General features: G+C 37.0%; 2 protein-coding genes across 2 annotated transcripts; one reads left to right on the top strand and one right to left on the bottom strand.

The window, feature by feature from the left end:
* Positions 1-293: 293 nt before the first annotated feature.
* Positions 294-11,383, bottom strand: LOC121428357 (retinal guanylyl cyclase 1-like). Its single transcript, XM_041624937.1, has 6 exons — positions 11,221-11,383; positions 8,124-8,172; positions 6,862-7,011; positions 4,550-4,909; positions 3,971-4,057; positions 294-3,268 (listed from the first exon to the last, which is right to left on the bottom strand). Exons 1-6 carry the CDS (start codon positions 11,322-11,324, stop codon positions 2,387-2,389), a joined length of 1,632 nt encoding a protein of 543 aa, XP_041480871.1. The 5' UTR covers positions 11,325-11,383; the 3' UTR covers positions 294-2,386.
* Positions 11,384-15,296: 3,913 nt separating this feature from the next.
* LOC121428356 lies at positions 15,297-17,858 on the top strand. The gene is made up of 2 exons (XM_041624936.1): positions 15,297-16,050; positions 16,360-17,858. Exons 1-2 carry the CDS (start codon positions 15,777-15,779, stop codon positions 16,587-16,589), a joined length of 504 nt encoding a protein of 167 aa, XP_041480870.1. The 5' UTR covers positions 15,297-15,776; the 3' UTR covers positions 16,590-17,858.
* Positions 17,859-18,312: the final 454 nt, after the last annotated feature.

Raw genomic sequence — 18,312 nt, 5'->3', positions numbered from 1 at the left:
AGAAAAATCAGACAAGCACAATGCTGAAGATTTCATCAAAATCGGATGTAAAATAAGAAAGTTATGACATTTCAAAGTTTCGCTTATTTTTAACAAAATAGTTATATGAACGAGCCAGTTACATCCAAATGAGAGAGGCGATGATGTCACTCACTCACTATTTCTTTTGTTTTTTATTGTTTGAAGTATAACTGTTTTTGTGAAATGAAGCGAAACTTTAAAATGTCATAACTTTCTTATTTTACATCCAATTTTGATGAAATTTTCAGTGTTATGCTTGTTTAATTTTTCTCTTTTATTCAAATCAAGTTTTTGTTGGGTTGGACTTGTCCTTTAAACTCTTCGATTCAATTTTAAATGGATCCTTCAACTTCTATACCCGTGTGAAGATTTTACTCTTTTCTTTGGAGAGAGTAACAAGCAGAAAATCATATTTTGTGCGAAAATATTCATAAATTGAACAAGTAAATCTTCAAAGCGTTAAAATCCATTCCAAACTTAACAACATCCGCCCCCCTGGATCCGCCTGTGATTTCATACGTGTGTTTTATATTTCTCCTTGAAACAAAATAAGGTACAGCAATGATTCAAATTCAAATTTATTTACTTCACTTCCATCAAACAAAAACAAATTGTATGATTATCTTACGTATTAATGTATATCTTACTTATTACGATTATCTTACGTATTAAATAAATAGTCAATCTATGATTTTTTTTCACTGGAGAAATATAGTTTCAATGTAAAAAGGAATAAGGGGATACGAGTCATATGACATTATCAGGTTGTTCATTTTATATTCACGAAGATATGCACAGAACTGTTTCACCAAAATAATGCAAAATTGTAAAATGACATTGATTTGCTTACCCTTGTCCGATTTTAATGATTATGTTCACTGTTTTGTCATGCCTGATTGTCTTTATCTGTTAAAAATCATATCAATTTCAGCCTTTGAGTACCACTTTAACATGAATATAATCACCCCCCAAAAAAGAAGAACATGTCCTTTTTAATTACATAAAGGAAAAGTCGCTAATCTTTTGAACACATTATAACAACTTGAAATTGTTTGAACGATCCAAATCCGAGAAAAGGAAATATGGAAATGAATGGAAAAATCCACGGCAAAGATCAGAGGAGAAAGAATAAAAACGAAGGGAATGTGAAAGTACTTTGAATAATTCTATCCATAAAAGAAGCATATGAAAAATGACAAGTCATGAATAACATTGGAAATCAACAAATAATAATAATGGCAATTAAAAGTGGTTTTATTTATCTTTCCTCTATAGAAGTGCATATATAGAGATGTAACGCTGTAATTCATTGCAATAATACCTTGGTCACATTTGTTCTACGGCGGCCGTACGGCGAGTCGAAAACAGTCGTTTTATTCATTCTTATTCAAACCACCTACCTGTAGCTGGTACAAAAAATGTTAAAACGGCCGTTTTCCACTCGCCGTACGGCCGCCGTAGAAGGAATGTGACCAAGGTATTACTCTTAGATAAGAAAATGAGTGAAAAGTAATGAATAATTATCGATTCTGTGAGGAATTCATTTAGAGAGAAAATGTGTTTAGAATGAGTTGAGAGAATACAACGAATCAAATATTTTTCACTCAATATCACAATCCTTAAGTTATTGTAACTGTTCTATTTCAAAAATATAAATTCATTTTTTTTAAGTAAAGGTTTTATATCTTATATCTTTTAAGAAAGTTATACAACCCGTCAATCTTATTTATGAAAAAATAGTAGTATATTGAGCACGTTTGATTTTTAGAAAAATAGCGTGTATTTCACGAAGGTGAAGAAAATCTGTTCCACCACATAACTTTAAAAGGACTGGAATTGGTACCCGACGTTTCACAACATAATTCTGATTTGTTGAAATATAAATTCGTATGAAACTTTTCACCGAAGTCTCCTGCAACCAAAGTGCCAAAAACTCTGCAATTTGCGTTGAGGTTCACGACCCTCCAAAACGCTTTTGTTCCGAGACTACAACCTTTGATACAAAATTTGAAGTGGGTATAGCATTACGAGGCTTCATTTGAATCGACACACCAAAGAAATACATGTAGATAATTTTGGTTTCACAATTTTTTCATGACGAAAACCCATCAAGAATGTCGCAAAGATGATGTCCAAAATACCCCAGCCCTTTGAGAGTTAAATCATGGCAGAAGTTACGTAAAATAACAACAGATTTACATTTTCAAGCAAGGCAAAGGTGACAGTATGTTTTATTTGAAAAATAATCTTGCTTATATTGTAGATATAATTTATATTTCGTTGCCAATATAATAATCTCTTAAAATGTCTAGGCCGTCAGTATTCAAATGAGTTACAGATTCTCATGTTTTGTTCGGCTTCTGGTCTACGTGCCGCTTTCATCCTCGTCGACACTGTCTTGTAATGAAAAGCTCACACGCTTTTGTGTCATGCATCCACTTTTCGTCACCCTCTTAACTTTTGAATTATTTAGTTCTGTTCCTTCTACTTCTTTCTCGTCTGCTTTCCTCTGACCCCGTGACCCTGGTTCCCCGACGGACCCAAGACACCTCTGATGATTCTTTAAGATTGGGACCAGATCCGCAGCCTGGATGGGTCCATTCCTCAGATCCTTGGCGGTAAAACCATTTTGCGCAGATTTAGACGGACCGCCATTTTGATTTATGAACGTCACGTTTTCGTTTAGGTCAGAACCCGCGAGTCTTGTGCAATGCACATTCTGGAACACCAGCGCGATGACATCCCATAACTTAGAAAATAACGAGAAAATGAGATTGAATAAAGTCCGGAAGATTTTTAAAGAAGAGTCCAGCACTTCCACGCATCTTGTCGAGCTCTGCAAGACCAGCCCCATGCTTCCGTATGTCAATGAAATCCATAAAAGGGCATCGTTCAAATCAAGGTAAATCCACAGTGAAACTATTGGCACCAAACAAGCGAAGAACTCAGTTGCAATCCTAAAATACTGTCCTTCCACAGGATCATATTCCTGGAGATCATCCACAAAGGAACTCGCATCATCTTCTTCATCCACTCCTGCATTTCTCATCCATGAAAGATTGTTCTGAAACTGAAACCCAATCTTACAATCATTGTCGTCATCATTGTCTGAATCGTTTGTCCTGATAATGTCGGTGATGTTGACATTGTAGCAGTTTGCGGTGGTGGTTTCTTCGTCTAATGTTCCCAGGATGACCTTGAAACGGCGGACGAGCTCGGCGAAAACCGGTCGTTCCCGGGGGTCCATCTGGAGGAATGTAGACATAAAAATAATGGTCAGCTTTCCAAAATCTTTACTTAAGAAAATTACAGGTAAATTATTTACTTATAGGTCCAACTCTTCAGCTAAAATTATAAGCCACAAGGGGAAGCAATAGACAAGAGGCATGCAATATTAATCTCAATAAGCACCAAAACCTCACTAAAACGTGGGAATTAAGAAAAGCTTTTCAGTAAAGGCATCTATCACCCCTCTTTTCTCACTATAATACTGCAGTTTCATTTTTTTTCACGCAATGAAAAAAAGAATCTCATCAAGAAAACCCGCACAACAAAAACGTTCATAAAATTATTATAAACATTTCAGCACATTTTTTGACAATGAAACAAAAATAACGATTGAAAGTTCTGACCAGCCAATCACGTCCTTCCTTTTGTCTCATTGATTCATCTCTTCAACGCCTCAATAACAGATCAAGATCTATCAGACAATGTGTCTGATTATCTTTACGGGAAAACTATATTATTGTTAGGCTGAAGATGAAGAATCATGTCTTTAGAACATTGATTGACGTCATAACACCGCCATCTTAGAGGCTGAAGCCATTGCCTTTCGACCATTTTGATCTGAAACTGAATCTATTTCAATATCCTCTGATGGAGGGCGCTATGGGATATAACGTCCATAAGTATAAGGTCTATTAAAATAAATGAAAGACTTTATACTCACAGAACAACAGTCTTCAGCGATCTCAAGGAATGGCTCAGGTATCCCTGGACATTTCTCTTTGAAGAGTTCCATGTCGAGACCAAATTTCTGCCGAGGAGTGAAATGAGATGAAATTGAAGAGGACTTACATGGGTACTTTGGTCAGGGTCGATATGACTTCAATACAAAAAGAGAATATGCTCTAGTATATAATTTATATATATTTATATATATATATATAACTCAGGGTTATTAAAATACACAGAAATGAGTAACTAACCTGACTAACAACTATTTTCAGCAAAGTTGAGTACAAAAATTTGATACTGTATTCAAGTAAAAGAGGAATGTGATATTGTACTTTAATATTAAAGTTAAGTGCTGATATTATAGGATTTCACTTAAAGATCAGAATTTCCACATGGTATTTAAAAATCTGTGCAATGAAACTGTTATGTCATGAGGGGAAACTATTCACTCTCATCTCAATCAACCATTTTCAAAGTTACGAGCACATCAAGTTTGTTGAAAGGCATAGGTGCTCGCTTGAATGCATCTTTTTTCAAAAGGTCGTTTAAAACTGTTACATATTTTTTTTACCCCTGTCCTCGGGAGATCTTCAGGATTTGCCGTCGTTCTCGCCACAATCTCGCAAACCACAATACCAAACGAGAAGACATCAACCTGCCGAGTATACTCCTCTCCTCGTAAAACTTCGGGAGCCATCCAGAATGCGCTACCGACTACCGACATCTTCCGAGGCACGTCCACACAAGCCGACGGTATCCGAGGCAACAACGAACGAGGGTTCGGTGCATCGATGACCTCTGGTTCTGGCGAATCTGGAGTTCGTGGAGTGTTCGGGGGAGGATCGGGCATGCGGCCGAGAACACGAGCCAGTCCGAAGTCCGTGACTACTGCCTCGTGGATATTGTCCGGTCTTTCCCGAACAAGGCAATTCTGTAGGAGGGAATTAAAAGTCGGTATGAGGTTTTGATTTAATATGATCACGAATAATAATTTGTTAGCATTTAAAACCTCGGATTTGCAACACAATATAATTCTGGCGCAGAATTAGGATTATTTTTGTTGTTCACATTCCACTGCTTTTTGTGAGCTCCAAGTGTTCAGTATCTTTTTCATCATGATTTCATATATTTATTTTTGTTGACTACAATTACAACTATCGACTTATCATTCAATCAACATGATCGATAAGCTCTTGGCTAGGTCTGATATTTTTCGAAATTGTTAAAACAGTTCGAATTATTAGACTTTCGAAAATTTCATAAATCACTTTTGTATTCCCAGGTACCTGTTACATTCGAGAATAGAAAGCTTTCCTGTTTGTCAAATTCTAGCTACCCGTTTCTCGTATTACTTCTTGTGGGACCTGGATGTGAAAAATGAGCAATCATCCTCAAAACTACCAGGAAATATTGAGGATATTGCGCAAGATGTTGACTTTCCCAGATGAATTCGAAACTTTTCGTGTTTTTAGTTTTGAAGGGGAATTGCTATTGTCAATCTACAGCGAGATTGAAAACAGAAATCGACATCAGCATTCATGAATAATTGGTGCCAAGGAGGTTTTCTTGTCCTGTACATTTAATTTACATTTATAATCGTCAAAGTTTCTTCAAAAAGTCAGAAATAGGATAAAGGGGGGGGGGAGGGGTCTAAATCAGGACCTTGATTTTTTTTTCACTAGGAACGTTCGAATTCTTGTAATTTTTTCATTGTTTTAACATTTTGTGGTTCAGTCAGGTTCGCCCTTATTCATGTTATTGTCAAATCTGTAAAAATTGAAACATTGCATAATAAAAAAAAATAGTGAGGGATATCATCGTCTCTCTCAATATTACATGCCAATAAGTTGTGCATATACATAATGCGTAAAAAATAAATAAGCGAAAAATCAAAATGTCATTAACTCTCTTAGTTTACATCTGATTTTGATGAGATTTTCAACATTATGCTTGTTTCAGTTGATTTTTCCCTATCAATTCATTTTGACATTTTCACGCATTCTTCTCTGGAGGTATCTCTATTCGGGGCAAATAAGAATTTCGTCTTTGTAATGGGTAGCAGAAGTTAGAATACGTTAGTATGCAACAACTAAACTTATTACTTCTTTACTGCTAGATTAAAAACTTGAGCTAATCCGGTTAGTTGTAGGTCTTTTTTACTTTAATGCAGGAAGTGTTACTATAACATCGCTTGAGCTAGATAATACACGTAGTCTAATGTCTGATAGTTATTACAAATGTGTACAATTCTAATGCAACATACTCATCTGTTTCCTTACTATTAGAGTTTTCGCAACTACTACATAGACTTTTTCTGGAACATAGATAATCTATTCTCAAATGACTTCATGACAAAGAGGTCTTTGTCGAAAAGCGGTGAATCAAAACAGCAGCTTCGTCCGTGACTCTGGACAATCAATACATTTGCATTTTTTTTCGTCAGCTCCGAATCTTGGGACGATCGGGGGCCCGTTGCAGAAAGAGTTGCGTTTAAACACAAGTCAAAAAATCAATCGCAAGTCCCAAATGCGCGCTGTTGATTGGTTGAAAATCAAGTTGCGCTTGATTTTTAGAGATGCGATTGATTGCAACTCTTTCTGTAACAGGTTCCTGCAGTCCTGGTTCAACAATTTTCGACATAAAACTCCCAAACTGTTCATTTTGATTTGACAGGGGCATTTTTAATAGATTTACTATGATCTAGAATCCGTCCCCGATGCAATCGCGAAAGAGTCCTGGGGCCCTTAACACAAAGCTTAGCAATGATCGTAGAACATTTTTCTATGATTGATTCCATTGACTACAATGTACAATCAAAGGTGAAAATCAAGCGTACGATCAATCGCTAACCTTTGTGTAACGGGACCCCGTTTAGGAACATACCGCAGACGTGAGATCCCTGTGACACACGTTCTGTGAATGCAGGTAGGCCATCCCATCAGCGATACCTGTTGCTAGGAAACCCTTCTGTTTCCATGACAACGCTATGGTCTCATCAGCCAGTAAGTCTGCCAAACACCCACCGGATATATACTAAATGGAATGAAAAATTGTTATTGAAATCAACAGAAGTTATTAAAACCCCCAGCAAACTGATGCGAGCCTTCATTATCCAAAAGTTGCAATCTCTTTTCATCACCATGATTATTGATATTCTGAAACATTTTATTGTATTCTATGCAATTCTTTATAGGAACAAATAGGGGACACATATATGTCCGAGATAAAAGAGCAATAATCAAGTTGATATATTATTGCTTACCAAAGCACTGAACAGAACTACATCAAACTCTGTGTTATATAACAGTAAACAGTTAAAATTAAAATAAACACCATTTAGACAGCGTATACGTGTAAAAGGGGGTGGGGGGGGGGCTAAATTTACCACTGATTTAGCTAAAATTCTTTCCATACAACCTTTCTAAATGTCAGGCATAAGATCTGTGACGTAAAAGAAAATCGAATGAATTAGACTTGAATTTGCCCGAGTGGTAACATTTTACTTAACTCTTTCCTTACAAGAGTTCTTGCTACAATTCATCAAATGAAAATCATATACCTCTATCATAAAGAGATTGTTGAATTATTGGAATGACAGTTGTAATAATAGTACAGAACAATAATTATGGAAAGGTACAAGGCCTATAAGATGAATATTTTTTCCCCGAACCGTTTTATAACACGTGTAAAACTTATCATGAGCAATACACCCTTTAATTTAAGAACCATTAACTGACTGAGACAGTTTTGACGTAATAAGAATGGTGTTAAGTTACGTTGATGTTAATTGTGAATGTATTTCTTCATGATTGGAAGTAGTTAAACACATTAAATAGATACATAGATGTCCCCATTGTAAGGAGTGAATCCGGAATGAAAATAATTTTTTAAACATTAACTCCCAACAAAATAACAAAGTTAAACTATCCCTTTAATGATAAGCCAGTTTTTTAACAGTTAATTTGGATTGTTTTTCTTATATCACATGATTTTAAATTTACTAATCAGCACTTTTGAATGATCACCAAGATGACATTAAATTATACATTTTCACTCATTCAGATATTCATTCTAAAAATCAAAAATTAAAAATTTCCATAATTCTCTCTAAAGAGTAACGCTATCGTGGAGAGAGTAAAAATTACCTCAAGCACGGGGTGAATGTGACCGTCCTTCACGCAGGCTCCCATATACCTGTAACAGCAAAGAATTGTAACATTCCTTTTAACATTGTCATTGTTGTCACTAACATGATACCGTCTTTCGTAACTTCTTCGTGAATAGGGAGTTTTCGCATTTACTATGGAGACACTCTCTATAACGCATCAATTAAAATCACAATGGAGAGCCGAGAGGCTTAAATTGTCAAAAGTTGGTGGACTGCATGGAGAGCAGATCGTCCGAAGATTTGCACCGGACGAAAAATTTCAAGTATATCGTTGTTCAGAGTTTAAAGATTCCGATGCTGTCCCGGTCCACGAACTTTCGACAAAAGCCTCTCAGCTCTCCAATGTGATTTGACTTGCAATGTCAAAGGAATTGGTGCGTTGTAGAAAGTGTCTTCGTGGTGAATGCGAAAAGTCCGGATTTCTGATTTAGGATCGACGGACACTTTACAGTGCACAGAAAAACAATCAAGGAGAGATAAAAAAAAATTAATTGAATATTCCTTCCGAGCAATTTGTAACGGTACCGCACTCCCCTTCTTGGTTTTCGTTATATCGCCCGGAGGCCGTGGTTCTGTGATCGTCAATGCGATGCAGTACATATATATCCCTGATGCTGCGGTCATACCAACGACCAGACTCCTAACCAATCAAAGCTATATATCGATTGCATATCACCGGTTCGTTTCTAAGTTTACATTTGATTCTAACTTTACTTTTGAAATTCATATCCTTTTCTTACCATGTCAAAAGGTTCATGCGTAAACTTGAAACAATTATGTTAACGATGTCATGTTTATATATGTCATATTTATTTTTACATGTGATATGAGGAAGAAATAAATGATTTAAAACAAAAAAAGTTTGGAGTTGGTATTTCGATGGTGTAACCGCCTACACTCTAAATTACAGGGATTTGAAATAAGTCTAGATGGACTGTAGTTAGGGACCAATCGATTTCTGGATTTAGTTTTTATCCTAAAGACTTAAATCTCAAATGATTAAAATGTAAATCTTTCGAGATTCAAAAATGAATCTTAAGGATTCAAACTAAATCCGGAATTCGATTGGTCCCTAACTACAGTCCATGTGTGGACTTATTTTAAATCCCTGTAATTTAGAGTGTAGGTGACACGACATTTGCTCCGGGCTTTATTTCGTCACATACCCCTTTCATAAACCCAATTATGCGGCTAATAGCAGCATAATTTGGTCGAAAAATTGGAGGAGGAGGACAAGAGTTATCCGCATTACTCTGATGCTGCTATTATTCACATAATAGCAGCATCGGGACAAGATTTTGAGTTTATTCTAATCTTGTTAATCATATGTAAATATTGTGATTTGTGTTGATTTTCAATAAAAACTATAAATATAAAAAAAAGATTTTGAGATTATGAACGCATTTCCAAATAATGCGGATAATTGCCATGGTGCGGTCACAAGGTCACCCTTTTCCAACACAACCGCATCGGAGGGGGCGTGTCCAGTTGTCATGACGATTATCCACCTTTTTCAGGATGGGCGCTCGTAAAAATAATACGGCTTATTTTCGGAGTTTGTGAACGCAACTTTTATTGAATTATCCGCATTAATTCCAAGATATAGTGATAGGGTTGTGTTTTGTGTTTTGTTGTTGTTAGGTTTAGGGTTAGGTTTGGAATAGGGTATGGTGTTATATCCAGGGTTGAAGTCGGTCGTTCCATTTGTGTGTGGAGTTTATAACGGAGCAATTGTCGCCGGAGCAAATTTCATGGAACCACTGCCGAAGTGTGTATCATCGCTGTGACACACATGCCCGATTGTTATAGTTGATCTGAGACTTCATATTTTCTACGACAGTTCCATACTGTAGAAAAAATGAAAAGTAAACTTTAAATTCAGAGTTGTCTTCCTTTCTTCCTGCAAAATTTTAAATGAATATTTAACTCGAAACATTCCAGTCAAAATGAAAAAGATATGTAAAAACGAGATTAGACTATATAAGCCCAATATCTATATATCAATTATCATTAAAAAAATTATTGGGGAATAATCATTTTCCCTTTCATAATATCTTATCAAAAAATGTAAAAAAGAAATCGCATATTTAAGCCAATATAAATTTCATTGGAAAGTGAAAGAAAGCAGGGGAAGTCACTGCAATGTTAGGGATTCGAAGATTTTATGATAAATCTTTTGAGAGAAAAAAAAAGAAATGTGAAACTACCAGAAACATTTAAGGCAACGTACAGGATCGCCATTCCAGTCTGTAGTCTCATGTTTCTATCAAAATAAAAACATATAACACTGAAAAACAGGAAACAGATGTAGGCTACTTATCGACATGATCGAAGCACTATAGTAGCCAAAATGAAACTAGCAAACACACTTGGAAAAACTAATGTTAAAGCTGTCATATCCTAGTAATCATACATAAAGTATTCGCGTGCTTTTCGACTATGTTTACGTATTCAATATTTTTGTGAATCCAAAAAGTGTATAAAAATGCATAATTTTTTTTGCGGGTGCCCCTCCGTATGAGATCCGGGAACAAATAAAAATACATTCTTCCACCTCGCCTTTGCTCTCTATTAAACTCGAATCACCCAAGATTCAGAATGATTACTGAATTCATCTAATCTAGACAATACACAGAGCGATAAACTATTTTGCGCACACTTCTGACAATGATAACGTTGGTTGTGTGTTTGATGGTAAAAACTGCAATTTCATGATTATATCTTGCACCAATGATATTGAAGAGGGTACTAGCGTTGGAAATAGCGTTGCACTGTAGACTATCTTCCCTCTTTTTTCCGAGAGTAGAATTTTACTCGAATTGGCGCTAGCTGGGGGTCAACTCTCTTTCAGATCACTATGACTCGTTCCCGAGATCACTATGTCTCGTTCCCGAGTTACTTTGACTCAATCAAGTAATTTCCAGCTGATGCCATGTCATTCAGCATCATTTCGGAATCTGAGCCACTCTAACTCGAATATATATATAGTTGACTTCCAGCTGACGCTATTACGAGTCAAGTTTGACTCCTCAGAAAATGGGTCGCGCAATGTATCATTTCCACCATCTGCATACCTGACAACATTAGGGTGTTGTAGTTTATTGAGAAGCTCCAGTTCTTGAATCAGCTTGTGTTGGTCATTTCTAAGTCGTTGTTGTTTGCCAATCTTAGCCACCATCACTCGTCCATCTGCTCTATGCCGAATCTATAGTATAATAATAGAAAGAAAAATTATAATGTTATATTCTGGTGAATAGTGTAGTAGATTAATGTTGGTTTCTGAAATAGAATAACAAGTCGCCATTTTATCCGACGACGAAGTTTAGCAGGAAAAAAATTAATTTAGCAGTTTTTTTTCTGTAAACATATAACGATAACACTATATAGTGCGTACAAGATAAATGGAACAACTTATATACAAACAAGACATCCCCACAACAAAATCTACTTTGCCTTTGCTTTGTAGTTACAATCATGAGTGTGGATATTTTTTTCTGTTCATTTTTTTGGTATAAATAGTTTTTTTGCCAGTAGACCAAATATCCCTCAAAACAAAGAGAAACTCTGTCGGGAATACACTCTTAAATGTCATCATTGCATATAGTTTCGGCGGCTGAGACGTAAAACATGTAAAAGGCATCCTTATAGACAGGGTGTCTTGGGTATGACGCCATCATTGATGTAAAATGTAAAAAAAGGGAAAAAGTGACATATTCGTCACATTAAGTCATATTGGTATGATTTCACCAAGTTTGTTGTTTTGAACCAAGCATGAATAAGCCAGTTCGTAGTTCCGTTCTGCGCATGATCAAAAGATTCTACGCATGATCAGAAGAAGGTCATTTGTACTGAAGTGACATGGTGCTTTAAAATCTAATGAGATAAGCACCAACTTTGATGTCTTGATTATTCATATATTCTTTTGAATAGTCGTTTTCATTTACATCCACAATAAAAAAAAAACAATGCTTCCACGAACGACTGGTATTTCACAGTTTGTCAAGTACATTGTGCAACATGCTAAGATATGCATTCAAAGTAGGAATGCTATTCTAGTCACCTGGTCTTTTCAATTTCTTCACCCTGCTATGTAAGGCAAGCTTACGTAATATCTTGCTTTGAAATCTGCCTATGATGATGAAAGAAATGAAAGGTCATTTGACAAAAATTCCCCATGAAGTAACTACGAACTGGTCTATTGGTACTGGTCTTTACAGTAAAAGTTTAGTCACTGTGTTTTGATTAAAAATATTTATTATTGTCATGGTTACAATATTTGGTGTAAGTGGTTTTGAGACCATTGAAACAATAAGTACCTGTCTTGAAATGCATCTCATATCTGACTTATACCTCATGATTATCTTCAAAATGACTAAAGGAAACACCTAAAAGTTAATGATAAGCTGATAACATTAAGTTTATTTTGATCAGCAAGCGAATGACTTATTATTCGATCGATTTCCGAGCAAGAGATATTGCGTAAAAATTGGTCTAACCGAGGGGCAAAACAGATAAAAGCAGCATTGAAATCAATTCGACACGCATCCCTATTGTCGAGGTGAATTTGAACAAATTTCGTTGCGTCGGGTATTCTGAAGATGAACCAAGATGAAAGCTGTCTTTCATGGATTGTTACCAAAAAGAGTAATGTAAAGCATCTGGATTTTTTTTTATAAGGTGACACCTTCGAATTCACATTTCATGAATTCATTTAGATTTCATGATGGATAACAGAACATTCATTTGGAAAGGACTTCTCGAAACTGAATTGGAAAATCCTTCAACATGTTCAATATAACTCCACATCGATCATTTTCGAGAACCAATAACGGCAAATAACAAATCCCGACTGTATATTTCATCTGATCAAATATACGGCATCCATTAATTTGCCGGTATGCCAGGTTACATTATGTGAAATTGGCCGCAACCTGCGAAACAGAAGACGAAAATCATGAACCTCACCTTGGAACTAAACAGGCCTATCAGTCCCTAATATGTTTATTGATTATACATGATTTCATTTCCAATCGTTTTATACCATTAATTTCAACATTGACTTCCTGATCCTGCAGAAAATCACCTTGACACTTAATAATTTGAGCCGTTTTAACAAAGTGAAGCACATCATCTTAACTTGTTCAGTTATGAGAACGCACTGAGAACACCCATATTGTAGAGATTATTTCAAATGCAATATTATTATTTTATACAGGGTAATTTGGTTCATTGAATACGAGGTGTAAAATATGATTTTTTTGCCCTGATATAATTCCAATAATTTATTAAAGGCATATCTTCCACCCCTCTCCATCGCTCCACTCCCTTCTCACGCCTCTGCACCCCTTTTTCTCTCTCACTCTCTTTCTCATCAGATCTAACCTACATAAATCAGTCATTACTCTCGACTTCACTTCCTTAAATCATATTTTATCTAACTTTTATATTTTCCATATGCTCATTACAACTCATATATATAGATCACCACCATACGGCTTCAGACATCCCAATTTTCTTGCTTATTTTCTAACTTTGTATTATGCATTCTTCAGCATCCTCTCCTAATGACCCCCCCCCCATTATCATTATCATGATTCTGCTGGTACCGATCTCATGCTCTTATTTCATTAAAATTTTCTTCCAGGGTAATTCTGTTCATTCTGAATAACATCCAAGACTCAGTTGCTGTTTAAAGGTAAAGTCTATTGTGACATATAGATTATGCAAAAACTAATACATATATTTTTGTGGTGACACATATGAGCTCTTCTTTTTACTATTATCATTATCTATTCATTCGACATAAGTATATAAAGGTCATATACTAGCAAAATGATAAGGAGAGTTTCATGGAGTGCCGGGGAAGAACCGTAGGTATATTCCTTTTCAATCTATGTGACTTTACAGAAACAGGATTGTAACACCCTCACAATCTCATCATTATTATTATTGATTGTCTCGCGTATAAAAATGTAAAGTTCATTAAAGCTCTTCATATACGTCAAATTCCAAATTCAATTTGCACTGCAGTTTTGTTTGTTGTAATAAAAGACATGAGAGAGAGAGGGAGAGAGGGAGAGGGAGGGGGAGCTTCCGAAGTCATTGTAGTAAAATTTAGTAATAACTATGATTTGTTCATATGTTTTTTTTTTCGACTAACCCCCATCACATTTCTCTATTTTTAAAATTATATCAATTGCGAGGCGTTTAATAAAGGAGCATCTCTTCTTTAAACAAAAGTTCAATATGAATTACCTGCAGACTGTAATTCAATAAAAAAAGTGCATTGGTTTTTTTCAGGGAGGTTACCAGTAACATGCCATTTTTCAATTTGCAGCGATGCCGCATTTTCCATTTACTCTATTATATGGAAAATACAAATCTTGGATGAGGAAAATGGGATTTTAAAGGCACAGGAACTGTCAATTCTAAACTGGAAATGTGTACAATATCCTCACTTAAAAGGGAAATTTGAATTTAAATCATAGGCCTACACTGTAAAACGCTGTTAAAATGTTAAGCAACGCTTTTTAAACCAATCACTCTAACAGCTATTGTTTAAATAATTTGTTTCAAAACGTTTAAACAATTGTTTAAAAGTTTAAGCAATAGTTGTTAGAGTGACGGACTTAAACATGTTAAACAGCGTTGCTTAACATTTTACCAGCGTTTTTAGTGTATGACTAACCAACTATCATGACTATTATCTTCAAGCGCGCAAAGCGGACAATTGGCACATTTTCATTTGATGAAAGTTAAATAAATGAGAACAAACGGTTGATGGAGGCAGTTTTCAAATCAAGCTCGAGCTCTGAAAATTGGAAATGACCTTAATAACTGGTGCAACGTGAGGGGGAAACCCGGTGTATTGATATCTCTGACCTTAGATGCGCATATTGGATAACGGAACGTCAATCACGATTGATTTAGAATACCAGATCAAGTATTCACAAAGGGAAACAAAAGTATGGGAAGATGATTGAGAAGTTGATATACTGTAGGTCCTGTTCTCTTTTAGTTATCAGCCAATTATTGTGTGCTTTTCAAGATCCTTCTCTCAAGTACAGCAATTTGTTCAAATGCACCCGTATCGTGTAGCCTATATATATCATGATATTTGTTGTTTTTTTCAAAGTGAACGTCACTAAAGGCCCGGTCCCACTGGGGGGAAGTTGAATTACGCATGAATTGCGAATACAAATTTCGGTCATTCGTTGTCATCCGCATTAAATTTGGCAAAAAAAATAAAAATCCGCTTTAAAATTGCGGATACATAAAAGATGCACAGCGAACAAATTACGATTAAAAGCGGAAATATCACGAATAAAAACGAATTACCTTGCGAATGCTATTTTACGAGGGATATTGCTTGTAAAATTGTGGAATGTATTGCAGACATTGCGAAAATGTAACGAAAGTAATGCGGAAGTATAACACATGTATTGCGGACAAAAATAGGATGCTAAACGATTATTGCGGAAGTATTACGTATGCATAGAGAATGCAATGCGCACGTGGTGCGGAAACAACGGTCGCATTGCGAATGTGATACATTTGAATCGAGACCATATAAAAGAGCACTCCACTCTTCAGCGTCATTATCTTTATCAACATTGTAGAAAGTAGCAACATGTCAACAAGAGCCAAATCAAGAGGAAAGAAGAAACAAAAGACAAGCAAAGTTGGAGAGAGGGCTCCGTCACCAGTACCACCTCCTCCACAATGCCCAAGGTCACCGAGTCCACCTCCAGAAGACCTCCCTGGCGCCGATGAGGTCCCTGGTCCAAGTCAGCCTAGAGATGACAAAGCTGAAAAGAAGAAAGAGAAGAGGCCACGAAAGAGCTTCACCCTCAAACCCGACCAAGAAGATAATGCCTTCGAATGGTTAGCAGAAAATGAGCTTTTGTGGAGTAGGGGAAGTAGGATGTTTAAAGACACAAACAGAAAGAAAGCTTTGTGGGAAGAAAAAGCCACTGAGCTTGAGATCTCTTGCCATCTCTTGAAGCTGTGTTTGGTGCTTGAACCTCCTCTGTGTCAACAAGGTTTTGGCCCCTTCGCCATTCTCCAGCTGCCGGTCCACAAGCCTGTTCTGTAGGACTGGGTAGCAGGTGCGCAATTCGGTTGTGGAGCAGTATCAGCCTGACTCTGTCGGCATGGTGCTGCATGGTGGTGAGAAGGACTTGGAATCTATTCGCCATGATACCAAATGTGTTCTCGACGACTCTCCTGGCCCTCGACAGCCTGTAGTTATAGATACGCTCTTCCCTGGTCAGGGCCTTTGCACTGTATGGCTTCATTAGGTATGTTCAGAGAGAAAGCATCGTCGCCCACAATGAAGTATGGGACATCTTGGGTGTCATTGGGTAAGGGATCTGGATTTGGCCAAACCATAATGTCGCCGTTCTCGAGACCTTGCTTCAGCTCACTTTGGTCGTATATTTGAGCATCTGATGCGGAACCGTTTCCTGATACGTCAGCCCAAAGAACCTTGTAGTCAGAACTGACCAGGGCAACTAAAATGATACTGAAAAAGCCCTTGTAGTTGTAATATTCCGATCCTGAGTTTGGGGGAGCTTTGCATGCCACATGCTTGCCATCAATCGCGCCGATTGTGTGAGGAAAGTTCCACCTCTGCAAGCAGTCATTGGCAATTTCACGCCATTCTTCATCGTTGGTAGGGCAAGTCATCTGTTCATCAAGGTACTCTTCTGATATGGCTGTACATACTTCTCTGACAACTTTGCTGATTGTGTTGTGAGGGACCCTCCAACCGTACTGCATGTCCCTGTATTTTGAACCAGAGGCAAGATGGCGTAGGGTTATGGCCACTTTGAGTCCAGGCTCTAAGTTCGCTCTGAAGTTGGTCTGTGTCTTGAGCAGTCGAGGAGTGAGCCGGTTCACCAGTTCGTCAGACATGTATGGGGGCTTTCTCATAAAGTTCTGGAAGGCACGTGGATCTTCGTTACGCAGCTCCACCATCAATCTATCGTACATGCCCATAAGATCTAGCCTTCTGCCAATCCAAGGTCTCACCAAGACAGCTCTTTGATTCCTCCTTCGCTTTCTTTTACGTATTTGGATCAAACGTTGAACTTGGAAGAGAAGATTGTTATGTTGTTGGATGGCTGCAACTATCAAATGTCCGTGATGATCCATGGCAAAATCCTATATTCTACACAACTGTTCTTAAAATGACGGTCAAATTTCATTTTCTGTTACATTTATATAGTAATCTGGGTTTGCGATGAATGTTTGCTGTATACTCGCAAATTGTTCGCGAAACAGTCGTAATACAAACGCACTATTCGTGACCAGTCTGTAAGCATTCTTTATAAATTATTATAGCTTGGTATAAAGTCGTATTAGGCACGCTATGCATTCGTTTCGCATTCTATCCCAGTCCGCTACTTATCCGCAATCCCATGTCCGTTGCGGATATCACAGGATAACTGCGAAATTTCAGCGCATACATTGAGTATGCATTGCGTATGCATTGCGCATATAAACCGGATGATTTCCGCTCCCAGGAGTTTTGGGCAGCCCAAAACTCCTGGGAACGGAAAAATGTGCCTTTGCGGATGATTACGGACATGTGCGGAAAATAACCGTCTTAAAACAGCATACTTTACGAATATTGCGGATGTTTAGCGTCTGTTATCAAATTTTATCCGCAATTTATGCGCAATCCATCCTAAATGTCACTGGGACCGGGCCTTAATACCGTGTTTACACTTAATCCGCTTTTGAATCGGCTCGCAGTTCAGAACCGCGAGCCGATGCAGCATCGGCTTTTTCATAGCGTTTAAACACGAGTAATTTGCATCGGCTCGCGGTTCTGAACCGCGAGCTTTACACTCTAAAAAATGAAGTGCTAATTTAGCTCTTAAAGGAAACCAAAACCCAAGAAGAGAAGCAATCTTATTGGAAAGAGTAAAATGAGAGGAACAATTTAAAAAAAGTTTCATCAAATCCGGTTATGAAATAAGCAAGTTATGGACGTTTAAAAAGTCTTATTGTACTTTCTATGGGGATCCTCAAATTGGCAAACGTGCTTCAAAATGGCTGATTTGTGGACAACTCTCCATATGTTTTGTACACATTTTTTCAGAATTCCCCCTTTATTTTACATATTTTACATTATCACCTCCTGACCTTGACATATATGG

The sequence above is a fragment of the Lytechinus variegatus genome, chromosome 15 (genome assembly GCF_018143015.1).
Source record: "Lytechinus variegatus isolate NC3 chromosome 15, Lvar_3.0, whole genome shotgun sequence".
In the NCBI taxonomy this organism is placed as follows: domain Eukaryota; kingdom Metazoa; phylum Echinodermata; class Echinoidea; order Temnopleuroida; family Toxopneustidae; genus Lytechinus; species Lytechinus variegatus.
Note: the sequence above shows the minus strand (reverse complement) of the source record. Positions and strands in the feature narration are given on the sequence as shown.

Excerpts from the sequence above, each read along its gene's own strand:
- LOC121428357 (XM_041624937.1), bottom strand. The coding sequence starts at position 11,324 with ATGGTGGCTAAGATTGGCAAACAACAACGACTTAGAAATGACCAACAC. Across the intron at positions 4,910-6,861 it reads ACAGGGATCTCACGTCTGCG|AATTGCCTTGTTCGGGAAAG; the intron begins GTATGTTCCTAA and ends TCCCTCCTACAG. Across the intron at positions 4,058-4,549 it reads AAGATCTCCCGAGGACAGGG|AAATTTGGTCTCGACATGGA; the intron begins GTAAAAAAAATA and ends ACTCCTCGGCAG.
- LOC121428356 (XM_041624936.1), top strand. The coding sequence starts at position 15,777 with ATGTCAACAAGAGCCAAATCAAGAGGAAAGAAGAAACAAAAGACAAGC. Across the intron at positions 16,051-16,359 it reads GTTAGCAGAAAATGAGCTTT|CTCGACGACTCTCCTGGCCC; the intron begins TGTGGAGTAGGG and ends ACCAAATGTGTT.